This window comes from Chanos chanos, chromosome 3, assembly GCF_902362185.1.
Source record: "Chanos chanos chromosome 3, fChaCha1.1, whole genome shotgun sequence".
Classification (NCBI taxonomy): Eukaryota; Metazoa; Chordata; class Actinopteri; order Gonorynchiformes; family Chanidae; genus Chanos; species Chanos chanos.
Window position 1 is genome coordinate 32,167,453 of NC_044497.1, and position 24,068 is coordinate 32,191,520.

Genomic DNA, 24,068 nt, shown 5'->3' on the forward strand with positions numbered 1-24,068 from the left:
CCTCATACACCCTCTCTCATTAGAGCTCTTCAGAGATTCCATCTTTAGTATTCACAGCACAAAGTAACAATGTGTGTCTAAATTCATAATGACATATCCCCCTCCTCTTTATTCTAATGATCTCTCTCTCTCTCTCTCTCTCTCTCTCTCTCTCTCTCCCTCTCTCTCTCTCTCTCGACAGTAGATTAAAATGAGGTGTGCAAGAGGAAGGCAGCAAATTTCCCTTTAACCTCTCCTGACCCCTCACTGTCAGGTCGCTTCGACCCACACTCACATGAACATCACTGAAGAGCCTTGAGGATCCACCGCAGAACAATAGCAAAATAATAATTAAACCATTACTGCGTGAGCTTTACATGCAAGAGGCCCTTCAACAGAAAGCTTTTGAAATCTGAAATAGTGTACCTAGTGTGAAAGATGTGGTTTCCTTGACAACGCGATCTTTCTCTCTGATACGTATGATTGGGAAGAGGAGTTTTGTTACGCGCATTTGCTGTTTTTTTCTTCACTGGATAGATTCGACTGTCCTGTGCTTAAGAGGTAAACATTTCTATTTCTCCATTGGTCACCATCAGTTTTATCAGTTCTCTCTCTGTCCTCTGTCTATACCAGCTCTCCCTCCTTCCTTTATCATCCACCTGCTGCTGATTCTGCCACCTCTTATTGCTCCTCTGTTTGCTGTTTACTCTTCCCTTGCCTTTTCATGCCATCTACTCTCATCCTCTGTGCTTGCTTCTCTTCCATCTCTATACTTTCTTCACAATACGCTTTAGCTCTCTACCACTCTTTCTTCTTTTTCAGCTCCCTTCTTTCTTCCCCCTCTCCCTTTGCCCTCTCTGTAGTTCCCCTGTCCAATCAGATTTATCTGTTCCCCTCCCCACCACCACCACCTGTCAGTCCTCTTTTCTCTTCCTCCTCCTTTTCTTCCTTTCTTTTTTCTTTCTTTTTCTGTCCCTCATCATTTTAATTCACTTTTCTCTCACAACTCATCCCCTTTGTTTTTTCTCGGATTCCATCACTCCCGTGTTCGTCTCTCCCTCTCCTTTCATCTCGACTGTTAAAGGAGACCTTAAAGAGCCAAGGCCTGGTTGAACCTCTTGAGAGTAAAAGAAGCTTAAGAAAAAAATCCAAACATATCTTTTGCTTCATCTCTGACGAGGCAAGAGGTAGTTAAAGCAGACAGGGAAGATGACGAGAACAAGAAAACAGAATTGATCTCCCCTGACATATTCCTTACAAATCGCAGACAATCCAGCAAAGACAAAAAAAAAAGAGAAGAGGGCGACAGATATTGATTTGGAATGGCAGGAGGGCATATGCCCTTTGGTAAACTTCTGTTGACTAATTCCAGAGATGACTAAGAATCTAAGCTACATTCAGCTAAAACCCTGAAGTCCATAATCTTAAAAAACAGTCACAGAGGCACAATGCAAATATACACAGATTGAGTTTGCAGTGACCAAAACTCTTATGGCCCAAGCAGCAACAGCTATGATTCACTATTGTGACACTAACTGCCCATAATCATTTTGAAAAACACTGCAATCCCAAATTGAATTTTTATGTACAAATTGCAGTGTACTCAGCAGAGGCTACTTTACAGAGAGTCTGAAAGTCTGTCATTGTGGAAATATTTACTAATCACTTGTTTTCTGTAAATGACTCTTGTTTTGTTTGAGTTCAGAGCTACTCAAACATGATTCCCTCTCAAATGTGACAACCACAGCGGTTTTCAGATGAGAGTCTATGGTGAGAATTTTGAGAGGATGCTGCTCAGATGGGTGTGAGGGGTACAAGGGAACACACACACACACACACACACACACACACACACACACACACACACACAAACAAAATGCACACACACAACGCATGAATGCATGGGCTTGAGTTTGTTTATCAAACAGAGGTGAAATACAAACCTAAAGTGACAGGCTGATCATACACAGCAGTGGATGAGGCAGAGTCTATAAAAGCAAACACACACACACACACACACACACACACACACTCTCTGTCTCTCTCTCTCTCTGACATGGACACACCTGGATAAACACATTACGCAAACACGCATAGGGAGAGACAGGGAATGTTAGAGAGAAGAAAAGTCAGTGAGTGAAAGAGAGAGACAGAGAGAGAGAGAGAGAGAGAGAGAGATCATCAGGCATAGAACTGTTTGTTCTGACGTTAGTGCTGCTCAGTTGTGACATTTCAAATAAATCAAAGAAAGCACATGAGCTCCACATCCATATAACCAGACAACAAACAACAAACAGCAAACAACAACAAAGCTCTGAATGATGATGAAGAGCAACTCCATCCACGACACCACAAAAAGGACTCTCTGTCAGCCATGTAGAATCAGTCCTCTGAATACACAGATAAACTAGTCCAACCATTACTCAATAGTATCAGTCACATGGAGCCAATGCCTAAAGCAATATGCATTTCTTATTTCAGCCACAAACATGACCTTCCAGTCTACAAAGATATAAAACAAAATCTTCAAAGAGATAAAAATTTAAAGACTCCAGTCGCCAAAGCAAATTCAGATAGTTTGCTGTCAGCTCCTTGAGAACATGTACAAACTTCTGATTGCGTGTGAGTACTGTTCTGTGCACCGATATCATCTACTGCACTTGTTTTTTCTGACACTGGCCTCTCAGTTAAAACCAGGGACTGTTTCTTTCAAAACACTCTGTTAGCAAGCCTTGAATAAGAGCTCATTTTGTCTGCCAAATCAGAGAGTGCTACTTGGGGAATGCGGGCTAATCGACAGTTTGATGAAACTATTAACCGATATTTTCCAGTGGCGACCAAGAGAATGCCGGAGCTCCAGTCAAGCAGAACCAAACAGATGGCTCACAGACCTCAAATAACACAAAAAGAAAAGCCTGGTTTATTTCCTTACAATTCTTCAAATACACATAGCGCAGATAACAACATCAAAAGATAAAAAAAAAACATTATTTCCCAGTAGTCTATTAAATTGGCAATACCCATGAGCAATTATGGCAATGTGCCCCATCAGAATGTGATGGCACGTTCCTACTGTTTTTACTGAATAGTCAAGGGAAATATATCCAAAATCACAAAGGAGATATAACACATACACATGCACACCTAGCAAGCAAACATACTTGTAACCTGTCTAAGTAGATACTGCCTGTCATCAGTTTGAAATCTCTGCATCCTAAAAGCCCGGAAGACATGGAGAACTGTGGCAGAAATGACTGATGGCCTATTACAATCATCTTATCTATTTATTCATTTATTTATTTATTTGTTCAGTAGATTTTAAAAAGAGCTGTTTGTATCTTTTTTGTCCTCGTGTCACTTTCTGGTACCAGGGGTGGGAGGGGTGATGTTGTGGAGGTTTTGATATGGAAACACTGTGTTGATTACACTCTTTGTAAACCAGTTGACAAAGGAGGGAGAAAAAAAGAATAAAAAGAAACAGACATATCCTCATGGAGCTGCTTTGCCCCTTGACCTTAGGTGCTGCTATCCAAGTAGATCTAGTAAACCTGACTATGTTTAACTGATCAAAACACACTGTGTGATCTCTTAGAGTGGAAGTCACCCTGTCAGCAGTCTGAATGGCTGGAATGGGGTGGGTGAGGGGGGGGGGGGGGGTCTGACACAGAGGAAGAGGAGGAGGATGAAGACGGTGATGATGATGTCTGACTCATCCACTCAAACACTATGAGTCAGCAGAGGGTCCAGATAAAAGGCCCCAACGCCCCATTTAATTCACCTGGAACAGCACTAATGAAATGAGCTCAGCTAGAGATGGAAAGGTTAGGGCCATTAAAAGAGCTGTCAACAGGATGTTTAATTTGGATTGGGCAAGCTGAACATTTCGGCTGTTTTGTCTCAAAAGACAAAGGATGAGAGCAACTGAGAGAGGGAAAGAGCCAGAGATAGGCAGGGAGAGAGAGAGAGAGAGAGAGAGAGGGAGAGAGAAGAGAGAGAGAGACATAGAAGCACTTCTTTCTAGTGATGCTTTCATGTGATGTGAGGATGTGCCAGGAGAGCAGCAAGCAGCCAGTTGGATGTCTTTCATTTCATTAAATGAATTTTTGGTCTGGAGGGACATGGTTTTTTGAATTACTATTATCACCAAAAGAAAAGGTAAACAACAAATGACAAGAATAAAGACAACAAATTAACATTGTTACATTTGGTACAGGTAATAAAATGACACGAAGGAGCTTGAAGGAGGCAGCTTCTTTTAAATCTACGCCAGCGTATCAAGAGAACGCAACAACAACGTTTCTCTACAAAAAACGTCCAAAAAATGCCTGGACATTTATCAGAAATTTGAATGCAAGCGCGTGTGTGCGCACGTGTAACATACACCTCACTGCTTCTATGTAACCGAGCCACACTAAAAGGCACTAAGTGTAGGCACATTTGAAAAACTAAGATATGTCAATGACAACCAGTGTGACATAAGTAATTCATTCTTTTCCCTAACAGACAGAGGCTCTATGTTAGCTGTTAGCATGACGCCCATGGGTCCTTCATTATCACATTCTCATAATTAGAGATAACACCATGATCTCTGTGTAATTACACCCACATCTCAAGCAGTCTCACTTAAGCAATGGAACAGTTTCCACTCCAGCAGCTGATCACTGGTCTATGGCACAGGACTGGGTTTCTACGCTGTTCCTCACAAGAGGAAATTCAGCAGCAGTGGGGGGAAAAAAGAAGTCTCAACAAAATGATAAATGTTGAAGTTTTGCAGAAATGACCGTTCGATAGAAGTGATTTTCTGTCCTGAGCCATAGCTATTGGATTTGCTATTGAAAACAGATAGAAAGCAAAGAGGGAGAACCTGTGGTTCTCGCATTATTTTCGCCATGAAGCCTAAATGTGTATCAACATCTCAGCAAAGTGAAAAACCATGGGTTGAAATAATGATACAATCAAAAAAAATATTTTTTTCCCTTGTTTTCTTGTCTGTCATAAATCAAATGAAGCTATTCTGTGTATGTTACAGAAATGTGATGACAGAGAGAACATTGACAGGATGGCAAGCATTTGTGTCATTTCTTTTTATAAAAAAAAAAAAAGGAAGCTAGCTAAATGCAGCCGGAATTGAAACTTTGTGTAGAAATCACAAATATTTGTAAAAATCATGTACGCTTTGTCTCAAACTCCTCTCGGAGAGGGATTAGGGCATGGTGCACATTTTGCTGTGTGATTTGAGATTGAATGCCCAGGTTATTTTTCTTAGAGACAAATATTTATCATGCACTTATGACAAGGTAGACGGATAACCGTAGATAAATATTGGTAAACATGTTCTTGTTTTTGTGTGTGTGTAGCCCAAGAGGCAATGTTGTTTTTGTTGTTGTTGTTTTGTTTTATTTACATTTGTTTGTTTGTTTTTGGATGATCAATACTAGTATCAAGACAGTGCCAGTGCCTCTGAGAGAGAAGGAGGGGGGAAGGCAACTGCATTAGAGAATCTTGCCCTCTTCTGCACTTTGGGTGAGGTCGGCTTAATATGTCATTAAAACTGCCAGTCTTGTTATGCTTGGCTGAGACCCAGCTCAGTCCAGAGCCACGGGGGCTAATAACATCAGCGTGTTTGGAATCTGCCCCAAGCTGAGATACCTGCATCTCGAAAGAGAAGTCTAGGCTTCAGCGCATCTCTGTGCTCTACTGCAATCTCATTAACACAGTTCAGTGCATGCATTCAGCTGCTTTCTAAAACTGTCCTAACTTCTGATATACCTGTATGAGTGCCCTCATTTAACACAGGATTCAGTCAGGCTTTGGATCAGTCGGGTAAAACCAAAAAAAAAAAAAAATTGTTTTGTTCCAGCTTTTGTGTTCTTTCCTCAAAGCAACTCTATCATTCGAGATTTAGTGCTTTCCAGTGGCTGTGATACACGACGTCCTAAATTCTGACTGACAGTATCCTTTGTTGGCAACAATGGGAGTACAAGAGTGTACCATTCTGATCAGTTTGAATCATGGTTTCATCATTCTTATTGTTTCCAGCCATATGGTTGCGAATATTAGCATCTCTAAACACTATGTAGCTCTCACAGCAAGTGGAATGTATCGAAACCCAACTGATAGTGATCTTAAGGTAAGAACGAAACAGTTAATATTTGGAAAAAAAACAAACAAAAACCAGGCAAACCTAACCTTTAAATTGTGCTCTGGTCCTTGGATTCCACAAAAGCACTCTGTATGGTGCCATGGGGCAAGTTGTGCATCATATTTTATGAAGACACATTTTTAAACACAGATCACAAAGTTACGTAATTCCACTCATTAGAGTCACTGAGCCCTACCAACCATTTCCCAAAAGTGACTGTTTTGTATTTGTGAACACAGTCCTGTCCACCAATTAAATGCCAGTCTAAATATAGAACCTGGAAATGAGGAGAAGTGAGGGGTTCTCCTCCTACACTAACAGCTGTGAATATTGTATGTATGCAAGCCTGTGTGTGTGTGTGTGTCTGTGTGTGTATGTGTGGGGTGCGTGTGCACTGACTAATGTATAGGTGAATCTGGGTGTTTTATAGAGATGCATAAATCTGTGTATATATAGGTCCATAAATAGTATAAGTGAAAACAGTGTGTGTGTATACCTGTGTGTTCGTGAGTGTGAGGTCACACACACACACATACATGCATACATATATGAGCTAGTTTGGAGGCAATACTTTCCACCCACCCAGGATCATCACACTTGCTGAGGCTGAATAAGTGGATGAAATATACATCAACACTTAACTCGACAGAGAGTTACATTACAGCCCTGCACACACCATAGCTATGGAACAGCTGGGACCCAGAGAAACAGATCAAAAAGGGTGGAGGGGAAAGGGGGAGGGGGCAAATCAGAGAGAGAGAGAAGGAGAGGGAAAGTCTGACAGGAGATAACAATAAGGCAGAGAAAGATAGATGGGAGGGAAAAAGGAAACACAGCCCAAAGCACTCATCTATGAGACACAACTATTAACTGATCCTAATGGCTAATGTTGAGCTCCAAAACAATACTGATTAGCCGTGATTGACACATCCATTCTTAAGTATTCATGATGTTGTCCAAGAGCACCACAACACAGGCAGCATATGATATTATGCTTTGTCCTGAAGTATAAACACCTCAGATTTTAAACAATTTAATACATGCTAAATCTAAGCTTAGGTAGCAGCCTACAGAAGCAAAGACTGCTTTACATGCACATGTGTAAGAGAGAGCTAATGACAGTCATTTCCATCTTAACAAAAGGAAGAGGAAACGGTCTCTTTTTAAGTAAATAAGGCAGTTACGCAAGAGGTAGGGCACCAGTTGCATAATCTCTCTCCCCGGTGGGATATGTATGGAGTTAGGAGTCGTAGGGTAGATTGGATAGATAGGAAAACAAACAGAACGGGGTTAGAGAACAGAGAATTGTAAGAATGAAAAAACACAAGAGAGATAAAGTAACAAGATCATACAAGTGTTTCATGAGAGTCACAGTGGGAGTAGTAAGTTGGAAAAGTTGATGTTTAATGTTTTTACTTATATATATATATATATATATATATATATATATATATATATATATATATACATTTTTTTTCCCCAACAACCAACAAGACATTCAACCGATAACAAGAACAACGAGAGTGTATTTACTGATTTATGAGTAGTTGCCATTACAATAAAACTGTCCTACTTGCCATTCTGTTCAAACCAATAAATCTTAAGATCTTAAAGATCACAAAGCATGAGTCCAGAAGAACAGGTGTAAAGTGGGCGAGGTTTTTGCTTTAACTTCTGCAGGTGTCACTGTCACATGGCCAGAGAGTCCAACTGCAAGACTCCTGACAAAACTTTAAAACAGGTCTGGGTGATGACGCAAAGTATATCAGCTATCAGACAAACGCTCCAAGAATAGCGATGAAATCCTGAGTTTTAAGATTGTTTGGCAGAACTGTGCTACAGCTCTACTGGGAAAGGGGTATGTGCTGAGGGAGAGAGGATGTTAAAAATGCTTGTGTGTGAGCCTGCCTTGGATTGGACGGCCACCCAGAGTGACAACCCCTATATTTAGACGTCAGTGTCACGCCACAATAGACACGCAATAGACACGCCTGTGGACTGATCCATCCTGGTGTCATCATCTTCCATCCCCCGTCAGCCTCCTGTCTACATCACCATCCCCTTTGTTCATGCCCCAATTTATTTTCAGCTGTAACTGCCCACGTGGTCGGCACCTATTGCACACCTGTCTGACCAAGGAGGGGTCTCCTCTCTCTGTGGTCCTCCTCAAGATTTCTCCCATTTTCCCATTTCCCTCTTGGGTTTTTGGGGAGTTTTTTCTTGCCCGCCATGAGGATTAAGTCAGGGGGTGCCGTCATATTTTGATTTGACTGTTGTGGCCTGTAAAGCCCCTTGAGACTGTAAACAGTGATATTGGGCTCTAAATAAACTTGAACTTGAACTTGAACTTGAACTTTATTGCTGGCAGTACACTGCATTACTCACTACGATATATTTGGAAACAGAAACAGGAACACACAGTGTGCCCTGCAAAATGTGCTAGCTTTTCAGCAAAGTGTGTGTGTCTGTCTGTCTATTATAGCTATAAACTGGCATTTATGTTTCTGTACTGACCATTATATATGTGTATGTGGGTATTGTATGACAGGTCATCTATTTGTGGTGTTTGCGAAAGTATTTCACAATTTACTACCTGAGATAAAGCTCTGAAGACATTAATTATCTAGTAGTTTCTCCTATTACTCTTCTTTTATCTCAGAACAAACACATTAATGATACTTAAATTACCTAATGGGGCTTCATGTTCTCAGCTTACAGAGGATAATGCATTGCTGAAATACTCACAGACAGGAAGAGAGAAAGAGAGGGAAGAGAGGTGGAAGACAGAGGACAGAAAGGAGAATGATGCAAGAGAAAGAGAAAGAGGTGATCCGGATAGAATTTACAGAAAGCAAATAAGATAGAGGTGAGAGTAGAAGTGGAAGATAAGATAGGGATAAGCTGAAACAAAGATTAAAAGGGAAAAGACCAAATGGAGACATAAGCAGAGAGAGAGAGAGAGTGAGGAAGAAGAAGAAGAAGAAGCAGGTGTGAAGAAGGCTGTGAGGACTCAGTAGCACTTATCAGGGGTTGTGTGTGTTAGACTGGTGACTATCTGCTGTGCCCCTGTGAGTAATACACACTATTTTTACACTCCTCATGGAGCACCTGCAGCATCTCTGTGAACAACACAGGGGTGACGTGTGTAATGCAGTCTTCCCTGTCAGAGAAGGGAAACGAAAGGAAAAAATGGCTTTGGTAGAGACAGAGGGGAGAACAGGGGGCATAGTGAATACGACACCAAGTGTGCTCTCTGGTCAGCCTCCAGTGTGTAAATTGGCTCCACGGGAGATGTAGTCAGAGAGAGCTGGGCAGCTGAGCTGTCAGCTCACTAATAACACATCTCAAGGAAAAGAATGAAGGGATGTGGCAGGGTGAGAGACAGAGGGGATGAAAGAGGAGGGGGGTGAAACGAATAGAGAGGGGGAAAAAAATGTAAGGTTTGATACAGAAGTCGTGATAGAGGAGATGGAATTGATGAGCCAGTGATACAAGGCCTTTTCTTTTGGAATGAACCAGCAAAGCTCTAAAACTCTCACAAAGTCTCGCACACGCTCACACAAAGGGCTGTAAATGAGACAGGAATGAGACTAATCTCTGAGACGGGCCAGGAAGCAATCCGCCTTTTCAGCTCCAAGTCTGGAGCAACGGAGGTGGGTGAGACGGATCAGCACACATAAAACACAAAAACACATCCATGAACACACACACACACACACACACACACACACACACACACACACAAACACTCTAATTCCATATAAACACAGCCAAAGAGAGACAGAGAGAGAAAGACATTTGTTCCTAAACAATAATAAAACAAACTTAAAATGCACATATATTTCCTTTCTAATAACCTTACAGGATGTCATTCCATTGTGGCAGAGAACGGCAGAACGTCGACAGATTTGGAAAGCATGTGGGTGGAGGGAGTGCGTGCCATTCTGGCCTCTCCTCCACTGTTTTCACTGTAAGCAGCTTTCCCTTTGCCGTGTTTGTTTATTCCCACAGTCTATGTAGAAAGCTAGTTCTCAGGGTTTGTACTGTCACTTTCACCCATTCATGGTTCGATGCTTTATGTGACTCTGTTACTACAGAGGGGGCTTTAGCAGCTGACATCCACACCAGACACAGTCCATAAAATCAACAGCACTTGAGCTGTAGATGATTTTACATCAAGTGCAGCAAGCATGCTGTTCTATATCACTGCAAAGGGTCTATACATGCAAATTCAACAAGTTCTTTGAATGTGATAGCAGTGATCGACAGATCACTCTCTACCGAATGAATGTAAGACAGCAAATCTGTCCACTGGTTGGTTGATTTGTTAAAAATGTACCATTGCGCAAAAGGGAAAATGCATAGACAATTCTGGTTACTATGGCAATAACTTTGGTTATAAAGTGGTGGTTCTTAAGTTAAGAGCCGCTGCAGAAACATCACCCTAATGACAGTGTGTTATCATTGTCAGGATAAGGGTGTCAGCGCAGTGGACCATGTCTACACTGACAGGGAAAAAGGATGAAAGCTCAAGACAGAAACATTTGGCTGGAGGCTATGTATTCACTGATGTCTTGAGAGACATTCTGTAGCCTGACATAAAAATGTATGAGGCTTCAGCACTCACCAGCAGGAGGCGCTGTAACATGATCAAGTTGACAAGACGATTCAGTGCGAACCAGAAATTATAGCCAAATTAGTGACTAACACACGCAAAAGCAAGACTTCCACTTGTTGGATGTCCTGAGTCCTTTTTTGGAGATTCAGGCTTCAAGCAACCTCTTTCAGTCATCAAACCAACCAATCGGTTTCTCATTCAGCCCCCACGCCTATGAAAAAATCAAACAAACTGGGAAACAACATAGCTGATACTTGGCAGCAGATGAGAATAAACATTCCGAGTCTTCCCCTGTTTCACAGTAAGCGCAGGGCATTCTGGGTAATGGCATGAGAGGGCATATGCACTCTCCACGGAGATCCACTGCAGTGTGTTCTCCCCCACATTCTCCTGCTGATACATTATTCATTTGATTAGTATCTCCAGGGTGATTTACAGCACTAAGAATTTCAATATTTATACATACACTATACTACACTATACTATAGATACACAGACTCTAACAAGAAGGAGACAGCAGTGCAGTGTCAGAAAACTGCTCCTCATGCCAGCTATGGTACCTCAGAGCACATTTACTACGTCAAACCTTGTATCAGGACTGAATACGCAGACATATTATTTGACATCTTCAAATATGAATAAAGGGATAAAAGGCAAAGGTGTTATCTTCAGACTTTTCTAGCATGTAATATTACTGGTTATTCAACAGTAAAGACGTTGACCCTTGGGTGGCTCTGACTTCTACTCTCTCAAGTCTCTCTCTCCTGCAGTACAAACACCCTCTAATGGGGGTTGTGCTTCCCATTCAATACCAAACTAGTGCATTTGGAGGGGTTAATTGCCTGCCTGTAGCAACGATTTGCCATAGTAACAGACATTGCCATAGTAACGAAAGTAAGATAGAGAAAGCTGCTAGTGTTTTGATGTAGTGTGGCTGTGAGATGGCACTGTATGAAGTGTAAATGGAGTTTGGAGAGAGCAAGAGAGAAATGAGAGTGAGTTTGTGTGTGTGTGTGTGTGTGTGTGTGTGTCCATAGCATCCATAGCAGGCTCAATGGGGTATGATTCATACTGATGGCCTGGCTCTCCTCAAGTCTATTTAGAAAAAGAACGGGGAATTAAGTCTTAGCCCTGTCAAAATGGCAGAGTAGATCAGAGTACCACACAGCTCTAACATAATGAAGGATAAAAGTTTTTGGAGGAGATGTAGGACATGGTGTATGAAGAGAAAAAGACTGTGAGTGGGGGCGGGGGGGGGGGGGGGGGGGGGGGGGTAGCAAAAGAGCCGAGATCAAGATCAGAGACAGAAGTAAAAACATAGAAATAGAAAAGCAGAATGTAGACAGATAAAAAGACATGAAGACAGAGTGAGGGAGAGAGTGCTGGAGAGATCAGATTTGTCCTCATTGGCCCTTCCAACCCTCCAGAGAGAGGGAGAGAGTGCCAGAGAAAGCATTATGTGAATTACTAATAAAATTCCCCTTAAACGGTGGACTGTTTTCCCTCCCCACAGCCAGACAGCAGGGAAGAGAGATGAAGAGCATGGGGGGGGGTGGGGGTGGTGGTGTCACAAATGAAATAGGCAAAATCAGCTCAGTCCATGTGTAAAAAATACCTGTGAGAATTGTTTCCCAAGAGACAAACTAATGTGGTAAAGTGACTGGACAAGAGCAGATGGAGCATACAGTGAATAAGTGAAGAAATGAGTAACAGTTCAGAATGTGCATTAAGATTCATAATAAATCAGTCACAGTTTATCCAAAAGTACTTTTAATGAGGCATATTGAGAAAAAAAGAGCGCTATTACTGAACAAAACAGGCCCTGTTCAACATGAAAGTGACATTTCTAAATCAACTGTGGTATGAATAGTTTTATCAGCGCTTGACAAAAAACAAAAAAGAATTCAAGTCATTACTCTCATGGCTTCATAATGATTTAATCAATATCCAGTGGACAAAAAATCCATTCTCATTTCTAATTCAGCTGTACCATGCATTAAATTATGGTCAGCAAGGACAGATATTGATCACATGTCATTCAGAGAAGCTAACATTTGCTAATCAGTTATGGCTAGAAAAATCAGACACCAATAACCTTGGTCAGAAAACATAGACTATATCACAAACTCAGAAGGCATGAAAGCTAAAATATTAAATTTCAAGAAAATGCGTATGTAAGCAATACTGAAAATAATTAAGTTATTTACGTAACAAGCACCCTTGGCAGGACTGTATAAAATACCAACACTATCCCCGCATCATAAGAGTCTGTGACTGTGTATTATTTACAGCTGACGATGGGGCACCTTTGGTCTGTGACTGTGTATTATTTACAGCTGACGATGGGGCACCTTTGGGGATTTAGTCAGAGTACAGTTACTGTGCTTTAAGCTTATTGATTTGTCTCAGAGAGGAAACTGTTTATGGAAGTTCAGTGAGTCATATCCTAACTCGTCTGGGAAAAAAAGAAAGAGAGAGAGAGAAAGAGAGGGAGAGAGAAAATCAAATCCCTACAAAAGTTTTTTTTTTTTCAGTGTCACCTGAGAGCAGTGTTTTACCTGTCTGATGGGCACTGCGGTGGTGATGTCAGTACTTAACTGGTGCCAGTTTGAAGGACTGCATATTTCAGGACTAGCCTTCAGTGAATGATTTTAAAAAGGCTCTCTCTCTATCTCTGATATTTCAGAGAAGCTCTACTGGAGGGCCTGTTTGCTTAACTGGCTTCTCTGACTTGGTTTTAAGGAGAGAATGATGAAACTCAGGGCTTCCGTATTTGATTTCTCTCTTTTTTTCCAACATATATTTAAGCTTGACTGAATCGTTTGAGATTACATTTGATGAGCTGGGTAAACAGCCAACGTACTCCTTGATTGCATTTTAATAAAAAATCAAACTTTCAACGGAGCAATTCTCTGATTACTTCTCGTCCTGTTGAAAGAAATTACTCAAAAATGTGCATGTAGATTGAAGTCAGCTCAGTACAAACACGAATCAGCATATACAGCAGCCAAGAACCATTTCCTAATGCATGTGGATTAACTCTCTGGAGTGGGCATTGTGTCACCTCACAGAGTGAGTGTTGCGGAGTTAGCAGAGTTTAATGCTCTATCATGCATGTTTGAGTGCTGCAACTGACTGCACGTTAGGTTGGGTGGTTCCTTTGGGACTGAACGTTGAGTAGAAAGTGCTGTCTGAACTCACAGCTTCCTTATTTAAGCCACACGTGGCTGCGGAAAAGCCATTAGAAAGCTGCCCACTTATGTCCACTGGGCAATGCACAGAATACAAGCACTTCAGAAAGTGGTCTGCACCACACTTTGTGGGAAACAGTAGCGAATTGGCCCTCTTCAGAAAACCAGTACAGATCTGACTCCCTCAACTTGAAGCCGTAGGGCAGAAATAAAACCGATACCGCTCTGAAACAAGCAATTACCTCCATCTGTAGATGGAAATTCACACGATAATCCAACAAATATCGACCCCAGGGGTTAAGTAAACAATTTTGGGGGACTGTGTGGGAGGGGCTTGACCTCTTTTATCTCAGGGTGCATGCCATGCAGTCAGAGCCAAGTCAAGAGCAAGCCACTGCTTAAGAAAAGGAGTCAGATAAAGTCATTTTGAAGTCTGGATTGCCAGTAAGTACATGCAGACCCCACATGTTGCACTTGCATTTACCCATTACAGCCAAAAATAAAAGGCTACACCTCAGCAGATGATCTTTAAATGTGAATTTCAATGAGATTCAGCCAGAATTTCTTAACCTATACAGACCCAAATGCTGAAAAAGCACTGGCACATACTTTAGTGCTATTAGAGTGTTAAGGAGAAGGGCACAGCTAATTAATAAGCTAATGCATAATATTAAACTCAAAATTACTAAGATTACAAGGCAGCGAGTCATTTCTGATATAGAGAGACAGAAATTACTTGCTCTCTGAGTAAGAACAAGTATGAAGTGAAAGAATGGAATGAGTGTATAAAATTCTAATACAGTGTGTTCTTTCAGTGTCAGCTCAGCACTTGCACTATGGGCCCCATCCGTGCCTGAGGCAAAGGCAAAAACGCAAAGGCTGTCTGAAGTGCAATCCTCCTAAAGCTCCCTTGAGGAAAATATAAACTACTCAGCGGGGAACAAAGTGCAGTGGAAAATACTCACTTGCCAGATTTCAGACACATCATGTGTGAGAGAAGCCTGATTTTCTTTAATCGTCTTACTTTCAGACTTGTCAGGATGTGGCTAAAGCAGAGGCAGCCCAAGTGAGTACCTTCAGCATGACGTTGCTGCCAGTGTGAGAGCCAGGCTCAGAATGTCAAGCTGGAAGCCAGCACAGAATACTAAACTACACTTCCCAGCACCTCTTCCAGCAAAATGGATGTGATAAGGTTTGGGGCAAAGTAAGATACAGCAAGAGAGAGACAGAGAGACAGGATGACTAACTAGAAGTGAAACACAATAATGAATGAATTAAAAGACTGACCAGTACTCACACACACACACACTTACACTGAGAGAGCGGAAGAGAGAGAGAAGGAGGACAGGTTGCCTGAAATAATGAGCTTTATAGTGGCTGTATAGGAAACCAGATCTGCTCAATTAAAGAGGAATCAGAGACTGTCTAGAAAAACGTCTCAACCAAAGAAAAACAGAAAGAAGAGAACAAAGGGGGGGGGGGTGGAATATGAATATCTGCGTTTATCTCTTTTCTTCCCAGAAGAATGAAGTGGTCTACACTCTACACAGGAATCAAACACACAGCAACACACACAGGGAAAGCAAAGAGAGATCAAACAGCCTTTACAGTAAAGCACAGAGGAAGGGACTAATGCTTTGAGACACTATTATTTGTGTGTGTGTGTGTGTGTGTGTGTGTGTATGTGTGTTTACACTCACATAACACTCTGTTCATGTGTGAATTTTACACTGAAAGAATTATCTTACATACATGTGTTAATAAGCAAAAGGTTATTTCTAATCATAGTGCCTTAAGTTCAGAGGAGAAGCATGCGTTCTAAAATCCCTAAAAAGGAGGAGATGATTAAAGAATTAGTGAACCAAGCTCTTAATTAGGGTAACCGCTTCTTGAGACACCACCCTCCTTACCCCAAAAAGCAGAGATGGATTTGTTACCATAGAGACTTCCATAACTGGTGGTGGTAGTGGTAGCCCCCTGACACATTCAAAAGACGAGCACACACACACACACACACACACACACACACATGCAACACAGGCAAACAAGCTTATTAGCATCATTTGAGGAAACAAGAGGTCCACAGCCAAAAACCAAAGTCTTAATGAGGAAAACAGAGGTCCAATCCAGGAAAAATTGATGCCAGCTCACAGTCTCGTACACACTGCATAAATAAAAAGAATATAGAATATCTAACTGGGCCAAGATGCAAACTAAATATAAAAAAAGTCATAACCTCTATGCCTCAAATGATCTCTGTGTAGGTTTCATCAGTTTACAATGATGCATTCACAAATAAGCTCCCATGTCATTATGAACTAACTTCAGGGGTTTCTTTTAGTGATAATCACACTGTCTTGCTTATTCTCTCATTTGTCTTTTTATTGTTGCCTCTCTCACACAATTTTTCACATGCGTTCTCCAGCACACTGATTCACACAAATAATAAAATAGCTAAAGTTTGGTTCACAAAAACCAGTGTATAAATCCAACATCAGTGCTTGTAGATTATACACTGCTTGTTAAAATTAAACTTTTGGATGAAAAAAAAACCCTGTTCTGTGACTTAGCATAATTCACTCTGCCCTAAAGCATAGAATCATAACTTTACAGGAAAATAGGGCAAAACGGAGACAGTAAGTACTATTTAAGTCCCTGCTCAGAGCGATAAATGGCCAAGTACACTCAGAAACACATTTAAACTCAGACTCCAGAGGCCCTGGCAATGTGGAGCAGCTTTTATTAATCAAGAACATTATAAGCTAAAAGAGGCCCTCAGAGAGGACTGAAAGGTTAAAGAAAGTTTGGAATGATCCTGAAAATTATAACAAAGAAAGTTAAAGTAACAAAAGTGCAGGAAGAGCACACATTTGGAGAAGTAGTGAAAGACAGAAATCTCTAGAGTGGGAGAGGAAGCCCGAAGATTCTCTAAGTACACAAAAATTATTCAAACCATCGACCGAGTCACAACTGAACTGAGAAAGCTAAAACTGAAAAAAAAAAGCAGAGAAATTCAAAAGCAAAAGCCCAGTTAATATGTTAGCAGTGCTCCTGCTGTTTGAAGAAACACAGTTAATGGTAGAACGCAGCTATTAGAGACAAGAGTAATAAGCACTCTGGTCCTTTGTACAGAGTCTCTCCCACAACAAGTGTTAAAGGAGTCATGGGTTGGCACAGCGACTCAGCCTGCCTCATTCTAAAAATGTCTTGATGCACTCTTTGGGTCAAACACATGTTTGTATTCACACACACACACACACACACACACACACACAAGCAGACACATACAGGGTAACACAATTGTTGCCAAGCAACAACCAATGCTGTCTTGATCGGTTGACTGTGAGGCAGTAGGAGAGGGATAAGGGGAGAGAGAGGGAGAGGAAAGGACAGTTAGAAAGACAGAAAAGGCGACAGAAACGGAGAGTAAACAGCATGTGTTCATGGCACTGCAGGGAACTAGCTCACCTAGCATCTGTCACTCACACCTCCCTCTACCAACAGCCAGTCACCCAACCAGTACAGCTCCCCCGGATAATGGGTCAGAGACTGCCCTTATCACATAGAGAGAAGCTGTCAACCTCAACACACTATCCTTCCAAATGCCACCTCACTCTGAATGTCTCAGATGTCTCAACGCACTCACTCATAATCATGTTCTTGGACAAATCCCTCAGCTTTATCTTACAGCACACACTTCTCTGTCTCTTCGGGGCAAGGAACAGATCAGTCATTACATGTCAGACCTATAAAGACTTAATGAACACTCCATTTTTACATTTCTTTCTAGAAGCCTTCATTTTCTGTCAAGTTCCCTTTCAGCAGGTAGTTTGGTGTTCAAATTTTTGTGCATTTTCAAATATCTAATGAGTAAATCTACCCTAGGGTTTCGGGGGCTCTTATCTGAAATGCAAATATCTTTTTTTTTTTAACCCTGGTTAATTCCATGGTAAAGAAATACAGGGGATAAGCCATCAAACTGAGAGAGGAAATGGATTTCAAAGAAATGCAGATAGGGACTGTACCTCAAAGCAATCTGTCCACTGAGATAGAACAAGGTTTCAAAGCAATTGGGTCCAGCTGAAATGAGACCAGAGGATGTGTGTGTGTGTGTGTGTGTGTGTGTGTGTGTGTGTGCGCGTGCGTGCATGCTCGCGTGTGTGTCTGAGAGAGAGAGAGAGAGAGAGAGAGAGAGAGAGACAACATGTTTGTTCTTATTTCAGGATTAAGTAGAAAATAATCGGGCCAGCAGATATTGATTTGTACTAATTGCTCACTGAGCACACAACTGCATTACATAATGAACATCTGATCACTTCAGGTGTCATGGTATTTACTCAAGATGTTTTTCATTCTTTTTTTCTTTTATACCCTTTCAGTCAAAATGTTGTCCTCCCCCTTTGTGTACCTTGCACTGAACAAATAACCAAGATGTTTGTCATTGAGAGCCAGTTAATGCTGGCATACCATAATTAGTACATCTGTATTTTTGGATCCCAGAAATAAAGTCCCATTGGGATTAGTGTTTTTTGTACTTATGTGATCTAACAGGGTGACATGGAGGGAATCAGTGAGTTCAATGTCAATGCCATCCTCATGGGTGGGTAGTTTCAGAATGTAATTATCTACACGCACGCACGCACGCGTGTGCGCGCACACACACACACACACACACACTTTTAAGTTCTACTAGCATAGCATCATTTTCACTCTAAAATATCAGCACAATCACTTATATACCCCCCCCCCCCACCTCCCCAAGACAAAATGTCAAACCTGTCTCATGCTTCAAAATGGATTAGTTAATGACAAAGCTTTGAACAAAACCCTGATGCTAATTATAAACACACGTCAGTCAAAACTGATGAGGGAGAGGGGAGATTATTCATCTGAGCATTCATTGCTACTATAAATATTACTGATGTTAATGAAAAGGGAATATTGATAAGGTTACAGACTCTCTTGATCTTGTACACAGAGCGAATATGAATACAGGTCTGTCTTCAGCCGACCAGCAGGTCCACAGCCAACCAGCAGGTCCACCTCTCCTCGCAGCTGTACTTTAAAACCTGGACATGCTGTTCCTGTTCAGATACCCTCTTAAATCACCACACCAATCCTTTCATCCAAACTAGACACTTTTACAGCTCCATGTCAGTGCCAAGACCAAGATATACCCCAGACAAGCAAAGAGGGAAAAAAAAACCTCAGCAAAAGATACTAAAGAGAAGATACAAATAACAGTAAACAAACAACAGTGGAGTCGTTCTTTGTGTTTTCTCTTGTTTATCCTTCTCCAGTAATCAATAAGCTTACTAGCCTGATGGTGATAAACACTTGAGCTGGAGGAAACTCAGCTGGAGGAATGGAAATGGCTAAGTAAAGGAAACTGCAGAAGAACTCTAAACTAAACAACATTTCTCTCCACTCAGCTGCAGCTCTAGCACTGTATAAACATTCATGAAGCAGGAGGGCCAAATTTTACATAGCAACACTGTCATGTCAGCAAATGAGATCAGGAAATTTAGACTAGGGACACGGAGACATTAAGAGAAAAGTGAAGGTGGGAGAGAGAAGGAGAGAAAGAGAGAGTGAGAGAGAGAGAGAGAGAGAGAGAGAGAGAGAGAGAGAAGTTTTGCCTCTGTGGAGGGATGGCCGCTGCTTTGATTGGAGGCAAATGTAACCACAGAACTCCAGAATAATTCTGTCCGAAAGGCATTCATTACCATAGGAGTGATTCCTGTGAGATAACAGCAACTCCGATTATTGAGCTAATCACATCCTGGCAGGAAACAGTTCAGAGAGGGGAGATGAATATAATTACAGTTCCTTCTAAGGCTGTGTGCTCTGTTCATACCCAGTCCTTAAAGGCTGTTTTCAAGAATGCTCTGCCCAGTATTAACTGTTAAAATGTTATCCCATTATAGCAGAAATAAAACTGAATTATCTGAACACTCATGGTATTTGAAAAACCATGACACAAAAGTTTGATATGAGAGCTAGCTGATATTCATGGTATTCAATTAGTTTCAGTTCAATGGGCTGTAAAGCAACTAAAAATCTAATTTCTCAAAGCAGAGGGTAACTTGTCTAATGGACCACTATATTCTAGAGATTGATTTTACAGGTAAAGACATTCAAATACTCAGATACGCAATCTCAGCAAGAGACGTCAACCATGACAACGTCTAATCTCTTTAATATCGATGTGGTGCTATCATTCATCCATTTCCTAAAACACGAGAGCACACTTCGAATCTTTTACCTTTTTCCAAAGCTGTGATGCCCATGGAAGGCTGTCCCAATCCGGCCTTTCTTTCCCACTTTCCCTCATCAGGATGATACACTTCCACAGAGGCCAGTGGGTTTTGCTGGGCATCCATGCCACCCATCACTAACACCTGGCCTCCAACTGCTACTGCTGAGGCTCCAGCTCTGGCTGTCGGTAAAGGAGGCAGCTGGCACCAACGTTGAGTCTCCAGATCCAGGACTTCGGCAGAATCCAGGGGCATGCTGCTCTCACTGCATCCCCCCAGCACATATAGCAGGCCTGCCTGGAGCACAGGGGTACAGTAGACTCTCCTCGTGGCCATTGGGGGGAACACCTCCCAGTACAGCGATTTAACAGGGCTCAATGCCATCTCTGGGATGGGCATGGCTCCAGGGTTGTGTGATGGCAAAGGAGCATTACACGAGTGTAAGAGTGATGAACACAGAGACAGGAAAATAAACAAACAAGAGTAACAAACAAACAAGCTGGACACACTGGGGACACAGTCAAGCCAGGTACTGACTGACAGAGATTCTAATTTACCTTGCTCACTCAGAGAGAGAGAGAGAGAGAGAGAGAGAGACAGAGAGAGAAGACAAGATTCTACTCTTGCTGTGTGCAGAAATAACCCTCACTCTCTCTTGATGTTTTATTCATTTTTGTTGGATTTTTGTTGCTTCTTTTATATGCTGGAACCATCTCGCTCCCCATAGACTTGGCTTTTCTCTGTTCACATCATGAAAGGGCAGAGCCTTTTTGTAAAAACACCTAAAAATTTTGTCACAGCAGTTGGTAGAAAGGAATTTTTTTTTTTAAAAAGTCCACAAATAGTTTTTGATGATCTCCTGTAAGTGATCCACTTCAAAGATGTTCCTAGATTCAGATGTAATTCCTTTCAGATGCCACCATAAAGAGTGCATTCAAGATTACAAAAAAAGCATCCAAAACATATTCTTCAAGCTGCGGATAATCCACCTCCACGGCCTCTCAGGGATCCTTGACTCACTCTCTCAGCCAGATACAATTACCACCATTCCAATGGTTATCCCAATCTGGAAAAGTTGCAGAGGAAGAGAGAGAGAGAGAGAGAGAGAGAGTGTGAAAATGAGTTAGGTATCTAAATGAGCAATCCCTGTGAGGATAATGAAAGCACTATGCAATCACCTTACGCAGCCAGGGAGAAATCCCTCTAATTAGAGTGAAAATTCCAAACTCCTGAATGCATCTGTCACACAGGGAGTGGGTTGCCCATCCCTGCGGTCGTGATTGAATCTCCCAATGAGGTGCTGATCCTCTGGCCCGTGGAGAAGAACAGAGTTTAAAAAATCATGTTCACCCAGATAATTCAATGGCCAGGGCAATGACATTTACTGTCAGGGCTCAAGGGATGCAGTGCAGTGCTGAAAGGGGAGAGGGAAAGCAAGGGCTTGGAGAGCAGCAGTCTGGCCCTCTCCAAAGGTCACTGTGTCTAGAGAGACTCCCAATTCTGACCAGTCACTCAGGCAAACTAATTGGGACCTGAGCATAGCTAATTAAAGGCCTTATTCGGATGAAGTGTGTGAAAGGGTAGGAGCCAGGGAGTAAGAGAAGGAGAGACAGTAAAGAAAGTAATTTAGGAAGAAAAAAAAGAGTTACCTATGTGCAAGTGTGTGTGAGAGTGCAAAAATGAAAGAGAGAGAATTTTTCTCTGCAGTATGCATCTGTATCCTGTGTTTGTGTGTAAAAGAGTGAGTGGGTGAGTGAATGAGTGAGAGAGAGAGAAAGAGAGAGAGAGACAGAGAAAAAAAAGAGCAAGAGAGAGAGAGAGAGAGAAAAGACAGCAAGAGAGAGAGAGAGAGAGAGAGAGAGAGAGAGAAAAAGAGAGAGGAAGAAAGAGGGAGAGAAAGAGAGAGCAGGAGAGAGCACACGAGAATGATAAGAGATAGAGGGATCCTGAGGTGCTTGGTGGACCGTGGCAGACAAGAGACTTTCAAACAGGTGTGAGTGTGAAGATGCACTCAGGAATCTCTCTGCCCTGAGAGAAACAGATGGACACAGTTTTCCTCAGAGACTGCAATGCTGGCGGAGGGTACAGTGAGAGAAAAAAGGAGAGAGGGGAGGAAGGAGAGAGAGAGAGAGAGCATTAAGGAGGTGCAGATCAGAGCCCCCCTCGGCTGAGTCAGATCTCCTCAGGTGTGTGTGGCTTGCGTCTCTTTCCAGATGGCCTGTCTCCTCCTCCCTCTGTCTTAATTGGGCTTACTGTGTAATTAAGAGGCTGCTGATGACTGAGCCCTGCAGTCTGCTACAACTTACATCACAGACGGATAAAAAAAATGCATATTGGCAGAGGTTGATAATTATAGAGGGATTCATACATTTGAACGAGAGAGAAGAAGAATAAAAACTCTGCTCACCAGCTGGGATTACTGTGCTTGGCTTTGGGGGTCTCAGAGCTGGGGTACAGTTTTGAAGTCCAGTTAGACTACTTCTAATTCTGGACCTCAAAGCGTCTTAGTGTAGAGAGAAGCACTAACTAAAATGTAAGTGATAGACTGATCCAGAATCAGCCACACAGCTATTAAAAGGCAACCCTCTCAGCTGCACCATTCTTGTTGGCTATAGCAGTGAGTCTATGGGAGCACAACTGGTCATGTTTCTTTGCGTGGTACGTTGGTCAGGATAACGCCCCCTTTCACTGCACTGCTCATCAGCGGTCAACAGCAGTCAACAGCGGTCAGGTATCTATGTGGCTACGTGTGTCAATGTAGTGATAGCGCTGTCCTCTAAATGTGTTATAATGCTGAACAATGTTACACAGTTATACTGTATGAAAACAAAACAGTGGTTGGATTCACATGTGTCAAGTTTAACATGAGGTAGGCTCACCAGTGGGGAAAAGTCTTCCAGTTTCATCAAAAAAGGGGCTGAAAACACCACAGGTCTAATGTTGAGGGACTGGAGGGGAATGTAGTCTTTCAAGCTGAAGTCTGAAAATGATGTAGAGGATGTCCCTGGGTTATGGACTTCAGCAGGACAACTGGAGTGCACAAGAGGTTTCAGCTCTGGTCATGGTCCTGGAGAATGAAATAGCACACAGAGAGGCGAGGAGTACATATTAATACAATGCTTATGAACCAACATATAGACAGACAGACAGAGAGAGAGAGAGAGTAAGCGTGAGACATCTGATGTCATTGAGAAAAACACTGTCATGTTCAGTTAAGCTGTACACCAACTGCTTCCTTCAGTAAAACAAAACAAAATCTTCAGATGGTAACAATTTTAACGGAACAATTTTTGACAGATTCTGAAATAAACCAATAAACCCCATTACATGGCATTAATCCACTTATCACGACCTGTTTAGATGAATCAGGACCCACATATCATTATCTTTTATAAAACCTTCCTCAATATGTCTGCCACTCCACTCTCACCTTCCTATCTGATTTTCTCTGATGTGCTTCAACATGAAAACTACAACTCACACCAACCATCTTTCACTCAAAGCTGCCTACGCTCACGCCAGACCAAGCACAACAAAATGATATGACCATTACTGTTATTCAGTTCTAGAGCCCGACCGATAAATCGGTGTGCTGATATTATCAGCACATGTGACCTCATTGCAGATGAATAGTTTATAACGGCCAATAAATGACAATTAAAAAAAGAGACGGAAGATATCCTTCGACCATGTTGTGACATTCATGTCAGCTTTGCCTGGGTATGCTGCAGTAATGTGAAAGCCGGAACAGTCAGTCGAGCATCAAAATTACGTTTAACGTTACGGTAGAGTGGTGTAGAAGCTGGTGTAGAAGCTGTTGACAAACTTGATTGTAGGTTTATTTATGAGACTGCATGGCAGTTCTACCGAGTAAACAAACA

General features: G+C 41.9%; 1 protein-coding gene across 1 annotated transcript in view; it reads right to left on the reverse strand.

The window, feature by feature from the left end:
* Positions 1-20,586, reverse strand: part of klhdc8b (kelch domain containing 8B) — a 46,559-nt gene extending 25,973 nt beyond the window's left edge. The window contains exon 1 of the mRNA XM_030770007.1: positions 20,196-20,586. Coding sequence (XP_030625867.1) covers positions 20,196-20,586 — 391 coding nt within the window. The remainder of the gene's footprint in view (positions 1-20,195) is intronic.
* Between the last annotated feature and the right edge of the window lie 3,482 nt (positions 20,587-24,068).